This window comes from Gekko japonicus, unplaced genomic scaffold, assembly GCF_001447785.1.
Source record: "Gekko japonicus isolate JY-2015 unplaced genomic scaffold, Gekko_japonicus_V1.1 scaffold1280, whole genome shotgun sequence".
Classification (NCBI taxonomy): domain Eukaryota; kingdom Metazoa; phylum Chordata; class Lepidosauria; order Squamata; family Gekkonidae; genus Gekko; species Gekko japonicus.
In genome coordinates this window covers 166607-182416 of record NW_015165276.1, presented here as the reverse complement: position 1 = coordinate 182416, position 15810 = coordinate 166607, and the positions used below count along the sequence as shown (strand labels likewise).

Below are 15810 nucleotides of genomic sequence, written 5' to 3'. Positions count from 1 at the left end.
TTCTTCTTCTTCTTCTTCTTCTTCTTCTTCTTCTTCTTCTTCTTCTTCTTCTTCTTCTTCTTCTTCTTCTTCTTCTTCTTCTTCTTCTTCTTCTTCTTCTTATCTGGGAGAACCGGGTTCCATTCTCCACTCCTCCTCCAGTTGCACCTGGCTGGATGGCCTTGGGCAAGCCGTAGTTCTGATAAGAGCTGTTCTTCAAAAAAGAGCAGTTTCTGTCAGAGCTCTCTCAGCCCCACCTACCTCACCGGGTGTCTGTTGTGGGGAGGGGGAGGGAAAGGAGTTTGTAATCCGCTCTGAGACTCCCTCGGGTAGTGAAGGGCAGGGTAGGAATCCAATCTCTTCTTCATCATCATCTTCCTCCCCCGGACATATTTTCTGTCCCTGTCTCCACTTCTGCACCACTGGCTCCAACTGGTTTTAAACCGGCTCCGTTCTCATTGCTTCTCCCCCAGGAATCTTGGGAATTGCCTATAGAACTGCCTTCCTCTCTTCCGCCCGCCCCGCTTGACCTCAGGCAGAAATGCGCCTGGTGAAGCTTCCCCTCCTTTACTGTGCACGCACCGGTTGAGATTTCCGCAGCTGCTCAGAGTCCCACGAGCCCCTCACAGAACTGCAGGTCCTAGAATTCCAGGGAAAGGGCTGGCCAGGTTTGCCGTGGAGAGGCGGCCGATGCGTCTCTTGCTAGCCAGCCCGGGCTCACGGATTTTTTTTCTCTTCCCCTCCACACCAGGGTGACTCCGGTGCGCAAGGCCTCCCTGGCCCCCACGGCGAAGACGGCGAGAGGGTCAGTACTGGTGGTGACGGATGGGACGGGGATGTGTTTGGGAGTGTGTGTGAGTCTAGCCAGGGGTCATTTCGTAGAAAAAGAGGTGCAGGAGCTCATTAGTACAACTCATTAGCATAACTTATTTGCATAGGCCACACACCCTGACATCACCGGAAGTGTGTCAGAAGGCAACACCCACCGCTCAAGCTCCACTGGACTGTTTTGGATTGCTAGTTTGGGGGGGGGGGGGAACGTGCAGATCTGTCCTGGCAGAGGAGGGAGAGCTTGTACCTGAATAAAACTTGGTCTTAAAGGAGCCACTGCACTGTTTTGGACCGGGGGGGCGGGGGGAGCTCTGCCACTTACCTGGCTGCTTCTTGCTCGGACTGAGGGCTGCTGGGAGCAGGGGGTGGGGCTTGTTGCATGTGCCCGCCCCCTGGGCTCTTTACTGCCGGAGCTCCGCTCCTGTGCGCTCCTGCAGGAAATGACCCCTGGTTCTATTATCTATTAACAGCCGTATTTACGCCTAATATTAAAGCGGTGGGAACTTTGCCCGCTTTGCTCCGACCTGGTGGGACTCTGCCAACTTCCGTCAGGGCCCTGCGGGACTTAATGCCGTTTCGCAGGGCCGGCAAGGCAGAGATGTTCTGCCAGGCTTTTGGTTGGGAACAGCAACGGTCTCCCATTGTAGCTGGCACTAATGCTCCCTCTAAGCTGTCCTGGAGCCATCCTTCCTGAGCTGAGATAAAAATGTGTGAGCCGGAGGCTAAAAAACTGTGAGCTGGCTCACGCTAACTCAGCTTAGAGGGAACGCTGGCTGGCACCGGCCTCTTTTCTTCCATTCTGCCCGCTTCGGCCTCCTCTTTAACCTGCCCGCGAGATAGAAGTGCAGCCCAAAGTAGGTTTTGGATTAAAATTAAGGAGGCCATCTGGAGACTGTTAAATTAAGGATAATTGATTCGTTGCTTTTAATCTGAAATTTTGTGCTGTTTTTAACCTGTTGTAAATCACCCAGAGCCTTGTGTACTCAGGGACTGGCCGATCTAGACATTTTAATAATAGTAATAATAGTAATAGTAATAGTAGTAGTAGTAATAATAATAATACTGCTTAGAGTTGGGGTGTCCCACTTCCTGCGGGTCCACTGGGGCACTGTGGTGTTTGTTTATTATCAGGGGTCATTTCGTAGAAAATCTAGTTCTGCTTCTAGTTCTGACTGCCTTCTGCTGCTGCTTCTAGTTCTGCTTCTAGTTCTGACTGCCTTCTGCTGCTGCTTCTAGTTCTGCTTCTAGTTCTGACTGCCTTCTGCTGCTGCTTCTAGTTCTGCTTCTAGTTCTGACTGCCTTCTGCTGCTGCTTCTAGTTCTGCTTCTAGTTCTGACTGCCTTCTGCTGCTGCTTCTAGTTCTGCTTCTAGTTCTGACTGCCTTCTGCTGCTGCTTCTAGTTCTGCTTCTAGTTCTGACTGCCTTCTGCTGCTGCTTCTAGTTCTGCTTCTAGTTCTGACTGCCTTCTGCTGCTGCTTCTAGTTCTGCTTCTAGTTCTGACTGCCTTCTGCTGCTGCTTCTAGTTCTGCTTCTAGTTCTGACTGCCTTCTGCTGCTGCTTCTAGTTCTGCTTCTAGTTCTGACTGCCTTCTGCTGCTGCTTCTAGTTCTGCTTCTAGTTCTGACTGCCTTCTGCTGCTGCTTCTAGTTCTGCTTCTAGTTCTGACTGCCTTCTGCTGCTGCTTCTAGTTCTGCTTCTAGTTCTGACTGCCTTCTGCTGCTGCTTCTAGTTCTGCTTCTAGTTCTGACTGCCTTCTGCTGCTGCTTCTAGTTCTGCTGCTGCTGCGTCATCGTACGTTTGCAGCTTACAGATATACACCTGAACAGCATAGTCAAGACTGCGACAGCACAGGCATTTTGAGGCAATAATTCAGAGCAAGAGGTGTCAGTTATTGGACACTTGTTAAATAAACAAAATATTGCAAGAACGCTAGTGTTTTAAGCACGTTTTTATTTTAAGTTAAAAAAACCCAACCCTTTGTGTTTGTGTCCTTTATAAACTTTCTATCTCCGCTACCTGGCATTACATTTTATGGCACACAGGGCCCCGCCCGACAAGGTCTCATTTATGTCAGATCCGGCCCTCGTAACAAATGAGTTCGACACCCCTGTGTTAAGAGTGTTGGATTCAAATCTGTGAGACCCGGGTTTAAATCCACACCTGGCCACTCAAGTGTGGGCCAGCCGCACACTCTCCACCTAGCCAACCTCTCAGGGTTGTTGTGAACATACAGTGGGGAAAGTTTCAGCAGAACACCTGTACCTGAGACCAGCAAGATTTTATTGGGGGTATCAGGTGCTACTGGACGAAGATCTAAAATGGAGGAAGGGGGGGGGAACGTTGTAAGCCACTTTGTGTCCCCATGAGGTAAAAAAAAGTGCAGCACAGATGAGGTAAAATAAATAAAATGAGAAATACTTTGTGCTAGAAAGGAGGGTCAAAATTCGGCAGCCAGCCCCAGTGCCACCAAGTTCTGCAAAGCATCAAGACTATATTAGCTGATCTGCTGGTCTTTGGCGGTTTATTCGGCTCGTCCTGTTTGCAGATGGGGGCAAAGAGGGACCTGGGGCCCAGACGCCCCCCCATCCCCCCCCCCGGCCTGCGGAAACTGAGCCAAGCCTCAACTTGGCCCCATTTGTGATACTTCCTAGCAGGGCTATTGTTGGGCAGGAACGCACAGGAACGGAGTTCCGGCAGGCTCCCGAGTTGGCCACGCCCAGCAGAAACGCATTAGCATAATAGGCCACACCCAGCAGCAGAAACTCATTAGGACTGGCTACATTAGGGGTGTGTGGCCTAACATGCAAAGGAGTTCCTGCTACAAAAAAGGCCCTGGGTTTGGACAACAAACAAGGTAAACAGAATAAGAGGCAAAAGGTGAGTGTGTCTGGATGACCACACTTCTGCGAACAAGGGGTGTGTGGCCTAATATGCTAATGAGCTGTGCTGTCAGGGGTGTGTTCTAATAAGCAAATGAATTTCTGCTGTTGGGTGTGGCCTATTTGCTAATGAGTTCCTGCTGGGCTTTTTCTACCAAAAAAGCCCCTGCTTCCTAGTTATTTCCACTGTCTTGAAAATGAGGAGCTCGGTTTCCCCCCTCAAAGCCCTGGAAACTGCAGGGGTCATTTAGTAGAAAAGGAGGTGCAGGAGCTCATTAGCATAACTCATTAGCATAGCTCATTTGCATATGCCACACCCCCTGACCTCACCGGAAGTGTGTTAGAAGGCAACACCCACCACTCAGGCTCCACTGGACTGTTTTGGATTGCTAGCTATTGGGCGGGCGGGGGGGGGGAACATGCAGATCTGTCCTCACAGAGGAGGGAGAGCTTGTACCTGAATAAAACTTGGTCTTAAAGGTGCCACTGGACTGTTTTGGACCGGGGGACCGGGGGGGGGCCCTCTGCAACTTACCTGGCTGCTTTTTGCTCTGACTGAGGGTGGGGCTTGTTGCATGTGGCCACCCCCTGGACACTTTACTGCCAGAGCTCCGCTCCTGTGCGCTCCTGCAGGAAATGACCCCTGGGAAACTGAGATCCCCGGGCTGAGAAGCGAGGTGTCTCGTCAGGGTCTCAGGCCCAATTGAATGGTGCCGCTATCGTGGTGGCGGGAAGGAGGCACCTCTCTGAGCTGAATTGCCCCCCCTCACATTGCGCTAATGCCCGCGTGACGCTGAGATCCTTTCTTTCCTCGTAGGGAGACGACGGAGATGTGGGACCACGTGGGCTTCCTGGAGAGCCGGTAGGTGCCCCCCTGCCCTCGGTGCCTGCAAGGGATTCTGGGAAAAGGTGGCGCGGCTCAGGACTCAGCAGAGGCCCGGGTGCCGTGCATGCAGCCTTTGGCTCCCGAAAATGAAAAGGATCGGGGCCGTGTTCTCCCAAACAGCACTCGAGGAGATAAAACGTTTGTCTCTGGGCTGCACCGTGCAATGGGGGCTCTCCCGATGGAGGCCCCACCCCCGTTTTGTTCTACAGAGGACCATTTTAGTCCCGTGAGCCCTGAGAGAGACGTGTCTTTTTCAAGCCACGTGGAAGATTTACAGCCCCGGTTTCCATCGATTCAAGGAAGTCTTCACGACGGCACAGAGGCTTTTAGACAAAATGCTATCGCCGTAATTGAAATACATGGGGAAAGTGAACATCCAGCACTTTTGGAAGAAATATATTAAATTCATAATTTAGATCTCAACTGTATCCCCTGCATATCAGTACAAAGTGATGCACTCGGGGCCCATGTCGGTAGGAGAAGGACCCGTCCTCTCAGCCTCTTCACCGGTGTACTGTCACCGGTGTACATTTCCGTTCCCCCAAAGCTGTGGAGTCCTGTGAGCAAAAATTCTACTTTGTGATGTGAGCCACTGGCACTAAAGCTGTGAGCGAGCGATTGGGCTACTGCATAACTTAGTTTGCCTCTGGAGCCACATCCTCCCTGAGCTAAGAGAAAAATATGTGAGCCGGGGGCTAAAAAACTGAGCTAGCTCACACTAGCTCAGCTTAGAGGGAACACTGTTGACAGCCCGCTTTCGTTTGCCTCTTCACAGGGACCCCGTGGTTTGCTCGGCCCCAAAGGGCCCCCAGGAATCGCAGGCCCACCGGTAAGTCCTGGGGAGGGGATCTTCCACCTCTGCGAGGTGCAACCCCCTTAGCTCTGCCCCTAACCGCCACGCCTCTCTCTCTGTGTCTTGGCAGGGCGTGCGTGGCATGGATGGGCCGCACGGGCCAAAGGGGAACCTGGTGAGTGTGTCATACGGGGGCGGGAAGGGGAAAGGCTTGGGTGCCAGACAGACTTATCAGTTATCATTAACTTCGTCAAAGAGATATCTGCATCGTAGAAACCAAGCCATTGAAGAACCTCTAAAGCTCATCTGCCTTTTTCTTTTTTAAATAGCATTTTTATTGAGTTTTATATATTTTTACATCTTGTATTACTTGTTAGTTGTACACAGTATCTTTCAACAATATCTAATAAACAAGAAGAGAAATGTTATCCATACGCACAGTACTTATTAATAAAACACAAAGTCTCTATATTTCGCTCATCTGCCTTTTTAAAGAGGGATCGTGTTTGTATCTTCTCTTTTTGAAAAAGAAGAGCATTGATCATCCTGTCCTCTGCTTGAGGCCGGGTGATCTGGAACTGATCTGATACCCAAATCTTGGCTTCAAAACCTCCGTAAGGAAGATGACAGCACATCCCACCGCAAAGAAGCAAACTTGTGCATGCCTCTGGGCATGGGCAGAGTGCCCTTCCGTCACTCCTCAGTAGCCACAACCCGACTTCTGAGACTAGAGTGCATGGTTTCCAGCCTGGAGGGAGTTTAGTGCATTGACAGTTTCCTAGTTGTGGGACGGGAGAAAAACATTTGTTTCCCCTGGAGGGAACAGGGGAAGTTCTCCTCACAGGTCCTTCCGTACCACGAGAGAAAGCCATCAGGGCCAGCAGTGTGGTGGCCCCAGGTTTCTGACTTTCACCGAAGCCCCAGCCTGGAGGCATTTAGGGAAACGGGAGGACAAAAGACTTCCCGTTTTTCCAGCCTTGATGGTCTCCTTTTAGGATGTTTTGCGTTCTTTCTAATAATAATAATAATAATCTTTCAATTTATTGATCGCTCAATCCTTGCAGAGCTGCCGGCTCTGAGCGATTTACAGTTACTCCTGTGTAGACACGGGACTCACAATGATGGGGGTAAGGGAGGACAACATATATCATTTTTAATCACACACACTTCGCAGTCGACAGGGAGCTTGGTCAGCTGTAAGCATCAGACGTGTCCTGGCAGCATTCTTTAGTCGGTGTCGCTTGATGTCGTCAGCATTTTCTCGGTTGCAGCGCACCACTGCCACCGTCTGGCCGGAATGGCCCATCGCAGGCTTTTCTTTGAAGCTGTGTAGATCTCTCTCCGCTTTTGAGCTTACGCGCGGACCTTCCATTTGTCGGCTAACAAGCCGTGTAGATCTCTCTCCGCTTTTGAGCTTACGCGAGGACCTTCTGTTTGTCGGCTAACACTTTCCCACCGGGGGGGGGGTTATCTACGCGCCGAAGCTTTCGAACCGCTGGCTGGACGGCGAGCTGGGGACAAGGCTTGGTAGCTCACACCAGTGCGGGGCTCGAACTGACAGCCGTCCTGTTCAGCTCAGATGTTTAACCAGAGGATAAATCCCCTGTGCCACCGCTCCCCTTTCTCCTTAACTGGTGCAGGGAGCTGCCCTCTGAGAAGGAGACCGCTGGTCCCTCCAGCAGCTTGATGACCTTACACTTTGTTGTTGTTTTTCCCAACCAGGGGCCACAAGGGGAGCCAGGCCCCCCCGGTCAGCAGGGAACCCCAGGGACTCAGGTAAGAGGGGACCTCGGATGCAGGTGAGCCCCGCTGGGTCAGAGAAAAGTGGGGGCCGTCTAGACCAATCTCCTGTTTCCCGTAATGGCTGGCCAGATGCCTCCAAGAAGCTGAGGGCTGCCAGGTCTGGGTCGGGAAATACCCAGAGACTTTGGGGGCGGATCTGGGAGAGGGCGGGCTTTGGGGAGGGGAGGGGCCTCCGCATGGTACGATGCCATAGGGTCCGACCTCCAAGGCAGCCATTTCCTCCAGGGGAGCTGATCTCTTCCAGCTGGAGACCGGTTGTAAAAGCGGGAGATCCCCCAGGCCTCACCTGGAGGCTGGCCACCCTGAAGCCCTCCCACTGGGGCATGGCAGTTGCAGCCCCCACCTCCCTTTTCATGGTCCCTAACATCTGGTCTCGAGAGAGAGACTGCCTCTGAACATGGAGGCTCTGCTGCGCATGGATAACTGCTACTGACCGATGCTCATTGCGGGAATTGGTCCTTTCTAGGAAACAAAAAGATGTCAGGGATTGACCTGGGAGCCTTGGCCATGCTAAGTGTGTGTGTGTGTGTGTGTGTGTTTATTTTTTTATTTTACGATTGATACCCCACCCTACCCCACTGGAGCAGGCTCAGGGCAGCTTACACGGGATAAAATTCAGAATAACAATCAAAAGTTCATGAAACATTTAAAAACAAATCATTAAAACAATACAACGTCAAAGTGCTAGCTTTGTTGTTTAATGTCGTGATGATGGCGTTACCGTGTGAGTGCATTCCGTAGTTGTTGAAATTCCAGCCCACCGATCTTCCTCAGATGTACTTGGCGCGCCTAGGCTATCGAGAACCAACCAGGGACCATTCTCTGCGGGCTGTCGCAGTTGTTAATAGTGGTGGCAGCTCTTAGATGAAAGCCTGGCGGAAGAGCTCCGTCTTGCAGGCCCTGTAGAACTGTAAAAGGTCCCGCAGGGCCCTGATCTCTTCCAGAGTTCATTCATTGTTTGTGTGTGTCTGCCGCTAGCTAGGTGGCATTCCGTTCTCCTTGTGCCTAATGGGGGTCTTCTGGGCTCCTTGGGAGTAAGGGATCTAAGGGTCTGGGGTACTGGAAAAGTGGTTGGATCTAGGGGGTTGGGATACTGGAAGTCGCGGGGACTGTCTGACGTTGAGTCTTCCTCTGCGTTTCTTTCTAGGGTCTGGCCGGACCGCAAGGCCCTATGGGGCCTCCGGGGGAAAAGGTGATGTGTGCCCCCCTCCACTGCTGTGGGAACGTCTGGGTTAGGGTGCCAAGCCACTGCTGGCCTGACGTGTTTCTCCTTCTCTCCCCCTAAGGGCCCCAATGGGAAACCTGGCCTCCCCGGGATGCCAGGCTCGGACGGACCCCCTGTAAGTACTTGCCCCCTCCCTGCAGTCTCCCATACCCGTCCCCTGCTCCACACAGTAGGAGTGTTTGAGAGGAAGGGAGTGGTTGTTTCTGGCCTAGTAGCAGCCATTTTGAACAGGAAGTGCTCAGGCCTTCTATGGCCTGGCAGCCACTTTGAACAGAAAGGGCTCAGGCTTTCTGTAGCCTAGCAGCCATTTTGAACAGGAAGGGCTCAGGTTTTGTCTGGCCTAGCAGCTGTTTTGAACAGGAAGGGCTCAGGCTTTGTCTGGCCTGGCAGCCACTTTGAACAGGAAAGGCTCAGGCTTTCTGTAGCCTAGCAGCCATTTTGAACAGGAAGGGCTCAGGCTTTGTCTGGCCTAGCAGCCACTTTGAACAGGAAGTGCTCGGGTCTTCTATGGCCTGGCAGCCATTTTGAACAGGAAGGGCTCAGGCTTTGTCTGGCCTAGCAGCCACTTTGAACAGGAAGGGCTCAGGCTTTCTCTGGCCTAGCAGCCATTTTGAACAGGAAGGGCTCAGGCTTTCTCTGGCCTAGCAGCCATTTTGAACAGGAAGGGCTCAAGCTTTGTCTGGCCTAGCAGCCGTTTTGAACAGGAAGTGCTTGGGTTTTCTCTGGCCTGGCAGCTACTTTGAACAGGAAGTGCTCAAGCTTTCTTTGGCCTGGCAGCCACTTTGAACAGAAAGTGCTTGGGCCTTCTATGACCTGGCAGCCATTTTGAACAGGAAGGGCTCAGGCTTTCTCTGGCCTAGCAGCCATTTTGAACAGGAAGTGCTCAGGCTTTCTCTGGCCTAGCAGCCATTTTGAACAGGAAGGGCTCAGGCTTTGTCTGGCCTAGCAGCCACTTTGAACAGGAAGTGCTCAGGCTTTCTCTGGCCGAGCAGCCATTTTGAACAGGAAGTGCCCGGGTTTTCTCCGGCCTAGCAGCCGTTTTTAACAGGAAGGGCTCTGGTTGCCTACAGATGCCATTTCCCAGCCAAATTAAAGTCCACGTTCAGTCAGCCAGTGTTCTGATACCGATTCTCCTCTCTTAGGGCCACCCTGGAAAAGAGGGGCACCCTGGAACCAAAGGAAACCAGGTAAGAACGGGCCTTGGAAGGCATCTTCTGAAGACTTTCTTCTCTGGCGGGGGCTTTCTGGAATGGGGCCATGCAAGGAACAACCACCACCGTTCCATGCAGCGAGGCCACGTCATGGCTGTTGCCCTCTGATCAGGCTTCCCAAGTACTTACCATGATTCGGCGGGGGACACAGACGTCTTCACAGGATCATTCCCGCAGGAACAACAGATGCGTCACACCATGCCATCGCCAGGAAGTGATGCTGGGTGACGCTCTGGCAATGGGGCTGGAAACTCGATGGTACCATCGAGTTTTCAGCCCCATTGCCAGAGCGTCACCCAGCATCACTTCCTGGCGACGGCAGGCTGTGTTACAAGGAGGAATGGTCCAGCCGGGGAGCCTGTTTCCCCCGCCGGATCGCGGTAAGTACTTGGGAACCCTACCTCTGATGCACAAGGCCTCCACGTGGCCACATTCCCTCCAAGCCAGCCAGAGAGGGGACGGCACGTTTTGGAACAAGGAAACTGTGGCTCTCCTGACGTGGAGCGAGACACACATGAGCAGATACACACGTGAAGCTGCCTTATGTTGAATCACACCATCGGTCCATCAAGGTCAGTATTGTCTACTCAGACTGGCAGCGGCTCTTCAGGGTCTCGGCCAGAGGTCGATTCAGGGGGGGGATTGCGGAGGATCGCAGTTCCCCCGGGTGGGGGGGAGGCACACGACGAAGCCCCGCCCCCTGCTTCTGGCCGCCCCCTGCTTCCGGACCTCATTCAGCCAGGAGGAGGCAGGAGAAGAGGGAGGGTAAGTTGCTTCCTCCCCGCCTCTCCCCACCCCTGCCTGCCTGGGGCCAGGGAGGGCCTTGGCGGGGCTTCCTCGCACTCCCGCCGGCCTTGCAGGTCCACCGCCGGGCCTTATGATGTCAGGGGGTGTGGCATATGCTAATGAGTTATGCTAATGAGTTCCCCTAGCTCTTTTTCTACGAAACGACCCCTGGGTCTTTCACACCAGTGGCTACCTGCTCCTGACATTGGAACATAAGAAGAACCCTGATTCTGCCTCCTGGCTCTTGGATCCGGTGGTTTAGTGCCTCTGAATGGGGAGGGTCCCCCCCCCCTCAGCCACCATGGCCAGTAGCCACGGATAGACTGATCGTCCATGAATCTATCCAATCCCCTTCTCAAGCTGTTTATGCCTGTGGCCATCACCACGTCCCCTCAGGCAGCGACTTCCACGTTTTAGTCACACTCTTTATGTGAAGAGGTATGATTTCCTTCTGAACTGACTGCCCATCAGCTTCATTGGAGGCCCTCGCGTTCCTTTTAACGTGGGTGAAAAGTACACAGACGGAGAGTGGTTTCAGCAAAGCGTACTTTATTCGATCAGGAACAAGACGACTTTGGCCGGTCTCGCAGGCCGGCTTATATCCCCTGAGAAACCGCCACCCAAAACACACACACCCACTTCCCAATAGGTTATTTACAGTGGCCGAGAGTCCCATAGGCTCTCGGCTGGGAACCTAGCCCCCTGATTGGAGCGGGCTAGGATCCGCATAGTCCATTGTCTCTTGGAGCGAAGCTCGACGCGTGTGCCTGACCACGTGCAGCCCAAGTCGGCCACGCGGTCTGGACTGGATACATTACAGTGGGGTTGCCAGAGATTGAACCTGGGACCTTCTGCATGCCAAGCAGATGCTGTGCCACTGAGCCACGGTCCCTAAGTGCTCCGCCTTTAAAAGGGGAGGTTTTTTTGGGGGGGCAAGGATCCTGTGGTGAAGAAGAGCTAGAGTCCACTAGTGTTATACAAATAGAATCCTGGTCAAAAAAAATGAAGCCAAAATGAGGAGGAAAGGTCTTTGTGTTTAATTGCAATCAGTCGCCGGAAAACAGTCAGGCCAAAAAGCTTTCTGCTTTCTGAGTACAATCAGGAAATACGTGAAGTTTTATACTTGGAGTGACATAATCATAAAGATAACATTCAAAAACCATAATTGGTTACAAAAGACCATGCATCACTTGAGTAATAGTTCCCTGATTGGTCAAATGTAAAGAAAGGTGTGTCTACACGCAGGGGTCATTTCGTAGAAAAAGCGGTGCAGGAGCTCATTAGCGTAACTCATTAGCATAATGCATTTGCATATGCCACACCCCCTGACATCACCAGAAGTGTGTCAGAAGGCAACACCCACCGCTTAGGCTCCACTGGACTGTTTTGGATTGCTAGCTATTGGGGGGGGGACGTGCAGATCTGTCCTCACAGAGGAGGGAGAGCTTGTACCTGAATAAAACTTGGTCTTGAAGGTTCCACTGGACTGTTTTGGACTGGGGGGGGGCGGGGGGGACTCTGCAACGTACCTGGCTGCTTCTTGCTCTGACTGAGGGCTGCTGGGAGCAGGGGGTCGGGCTTGTTGCATGTGCCCGCCCCCTGGGCTCTTTACTGCTGGAGCTCTGCTCCTGTGTGTTCCTGCAGGAAATGACCCCTGCCTATACAACATCGTCAAGTGTTTACTTAACCTAACCTGAATAATATTGGCCAAGGATTCTCTATACCCAAACAAAGGGGTTTTTTTCTGATACGGAGCTAAAATCCTTTTTGACCCTGACACTGTAAAGGTTTACCCTAAACAACTAAAAACCATGAACTTTATATCTATCTTCTCTACCAAAAGAATGTTATTGTCTTGTTTGCCAGCGTCAACTGGAAAAATGCCCTAACCTACAAAGGGGAAGGCCTACTATCTAATAGGCCTTCATTACATCCTAATAAAATCTTACTTAGAAGGGAAAAAATCTATAAAACCAGAAAAATATGAATAATCGAAAGAAAAGAATCTTTGTATTCCCATTCATACGACAGTAGCACCTTAGAGACCAAAAAAGGTTTTCAGAATGTGAGATTAGGAGAGTCCACGCTCCCTCCGTGCCCCAGAAACCACATGCCGGTCAGCTTGGATCTGTTCTTGCTCCTGCCGGTCAGAGAGGGTACTGCTGGGCCCTCCAGGCCGAAACACAACAAGGGCCGTCTTGCGCTTTCCAAGCCCCACAGAACTCCGCAAAGATGAGCCGACTGAACGCAGCTCTCAGGGACGAGAGGGACTCCCTCAGACGCCAGCATGCAAGACCCTGGGCGCCCTGATATAAACCCATTCGTCGTGAAGGAGCCACGAGACACTGCGCCGTGCTTGTGGCGACCGTGGCCCACGTGGCTCCCGATCCAGAGATTTCATCCCCACTGTGTTCAGTTTGAGGAGTGAGAGAAGCTGGCTTCCCAATTGCAGAGAGAGAGAGAGAGAGAGAGGTTCTAAACCAAAACTCAGTTTATTCCATTACACACTTTTAAATGAGAAAACACTTTTTTAGCACAGAATATTTCTACACGACCCCAATACATAAATAGCGCACTTGAAATTCTGTAAAGGATATCCTTGGTTGCTCTGCCAAGACCCATGACGGAGGGTAGTTGATCAGAACAACCACGAACAGGACTAAAAACAGACGTTAAGTACTCTTTTTCACTCGTAGAGGCTACTGTAACGGTCTGTCAAGTCTGTGATGAGCATTTGACCTACATCTGACGTATACCACAAAGCTCGGCCCCTTTCTGTCTACCTCTGGGATCAGGAAAGTCAAGGAAAGCTGGCTTAAGCCAGCATGAGAGTCAAGGCTAACTAAGAGAGTCCCGGGAAGCTAGCTTCAGATACCCTATCTATTTAGAATTTGCTGGCCCATGCTCCATCTAAGCTGTGGAGTCTCGCAAAAATTCTACTTTGCGATCTCCCTGGCATTAAAGTTGTGAGCGGGCGATTTGGCCGCTGCATCAGTTACTTTGCTCTGGAGCCACCGTGCCTGAGCCGAGCCAGAAATGCGTGAGCCGGAGGCTAAAAAAATCATGCGCTGGCTCACACTAGCTCAGCTTAGAGGGAGCACTGCTGCTGACGGCTGTAAAGTATGAACATTCCCAGTAGGCAAAAGCCACGTGTGTCAGATCCGTGTACAGTGAAGGCCACAGCACTCGGCAGAGTCCTGAAGCTTCCTGGACGCAGAACCAACGTTTCAACTATAGAGGCTAATTGCTATAGACATTAAAGTATCACGGGTGTACCAGAGGTTTAGCAGAGGACTGAGGCTCGATCCAGCCCTAATTCCGCAACACTTCTAAATTGGTCTCCTTTCCTGCTTTCCTCTGTGTCTTCCAGGGCCCGTCCGGTCCTCAAGGTACGATTGGCTACCCAGGCCCTCGTGGTGCGAAGGTAAGTCCCTGATTGGCCCATGGGGCTTGACGTGACCAGGTTACCCATCATTCTTTGCTTGTGATGCACCAATGTGCCATTTCTCGCCAGCAAAGGACATCCTTGCCCCATTAGCAAGCAGAGTGAAAGGGGTATCGAGGCCCATGCGCTTGAGAATTGGGGGGGGGGGGCAGGAGGCCTTGCTTTTTCGGGGTGGGGAGAAACTAGATTTGGGAGCAGAGCAAGCTTCGCAAAGCTTGGATCCCTGATTCTTGGAGCAGAAGAGGGTTGGATCAGGAAGGGGTCCGTAGGACATGGATGGGCATCGGGGTCTGGACTGAGGGAGCTGCCGATTTTTCTTTCCGGGAGCAGCCCCGGCGCTCCCGTCCTCAGCTGCGCAAAAGCCAAAATTCAACTGGCAGCAACGGTCTCCCCATCACTGCACCTCTATATTGGGGAAATATCTCAGCAGTTGAATTTTGGCTCCCTGTGTGCCGCTCTTTGGAAAGCACAAGGGGGAAAGCCTTCCCTTGGCCTAGGGTGAAAAACGGTTTTGGTGCATGTCATAAATAGCTTGATGTTCACTAGACTTTGGCATGGGGGGAGGGGGGCTCCCAATTGGACCCTCACTCACCCAGGCCATGATTTTGTCCCGGAGATGGAGACCAAGATCTGAGGTGTACCTTTCCGTTAGGACAGGGGTGTCGAACTCATTTGTTATGAGGGCCGGATCTGACATAAGTGAGACCTTGTTGGGCCAGGCCGTGTGTGTCATAAAATGTAATGCCAGGTAGCGGAGATATAAACTTGATAAAGGACACAAACACAAAGGGTTTCTTTTACTTAAAATAAAAACGTGCTTAAAGTTTGGTGTAGTGGTTAGGTGTGCGGACTCTAATCTGGGAGAACCGGGTTTGATTCCCCACTCCTCCACTTGCACCTGCTGATGTGACCTTGGGTCAGTCACAAGCTCTGGCACGGCTGTCCTTTTTTTTTTTTTAAATGTTTTTTCCCCCAATTTTTAACAATTCTAACACTTCAAACAGTGAACAATTAATCTTCCAATTACATTCACATCCTGTAAATAGTTCCTGAGTATGTACAACGTTATAACATGTTCAAAGAATTACAATACATTACTCATCACACTTCCGAATATGTTTTCAGTAGAAAGATAACAGACTTGGCATAAACTTGATAGAAACATTAGGAAGCAATCTGAACTATTGGAGCGGTAAGAAAGAGAAGAAAGAAAAGGAAACTTCTATTATCAACTTACAATAACAATTACTTCATATCATTCGACCATTTGGAAGATTTAATGTGAAATATTAGAGCTAGTGGAGAAGAAATAAGTAAAAAATTGTTTTTGAGACAGATAATCCAGCACTGGGTACCATTTTTCTATGAAATTAGACTTTATTGGGTTTTGTGACATGTAATTTAGTTTGTTGGAGACTGCATCCATTAAGTAATGAGTCCAAAGTTTCTTGTCCTTGAAAAAGAGCAGTTTGTGTCAGAGTTCTCTCAGTCCCATCCACCTCACAGGGTGTCTGTTGTGGGGAGGGGAAGGGAAAGGAGTCTGTAAGCCACTCTGAGACTCCAAGTGAAGGGCGGGGTATAAATCCAATCTCTTCTTCTCTTCTTCTTCTTCTTAAAACATTAGTTCTGTAAGCTGCAAACCTACTTTTGATTTATTGACATACACCACAGAAATCTCATGCTCAGAGTTCTGAGTCTAGGACCCAGGTTAAAACATGAAATGGCTGAGTGATTAAGAGAGTCTGGGGAAGCAAGCTATGATGCAGCAGCAGAAGCAGCAGAACTGGAAGCAGGAGATGGCCAGTTCCACTGGGGGCCGGATGGAAGCCCTCCGGGGGCCTGATCCGGCCCCTGGGCCGCATGTTTGACACCCCTGCTTTAGGACATAACCTACAGACACACACACAAAACACAGTCACACACTAATCCCCCCTGTACTTTTCTCACCCCTTCCCAGGGCGTTGACGGCATCC

At 51.2% G+C, this 15810-nt stretch overlaps 1 protein-coding gene across 1 annotated transcript in view; it reads left to right on the top strand.

The window, feature by feature from the left end:
• The window catches only part of COL11A2 (collagen, type XI, alpha 2), a 136535-nt gene that overhangs the window by 60621 nt on the left and 60104 nt on the right, over positions 1-15810 (top strand). Inside the window, exons 21-29 of the mRNA XM_015410260.1 lie at positions 731-784; positions 4506-4550; positions 5350-5403; positions 5498-5542; positions 7090-7143; positions 8318-8362; positions 8457-8510; positions 9538-9582; positions 13763-13820. Of these exons, the coding sequence (XP_015265746.1) occupies positions 731-784; positions 4506-4550; positions 5350-5403; positions 5498-5542; positions 7090-7143; positions 8318-8362; positions 8457-8510; positions 9538-9582; positions 13763-13820 (454 nt within the window). The remainder of the gene's footprint in view (positions 1-730; positions 785-4505; positions 4551-5349; positions 5404-5497; positions 5543-7089; positions 7144-8317; positions 8363-8456; positions 8511-9537; positions 9583-13762; positions 13821-15810) is intronic.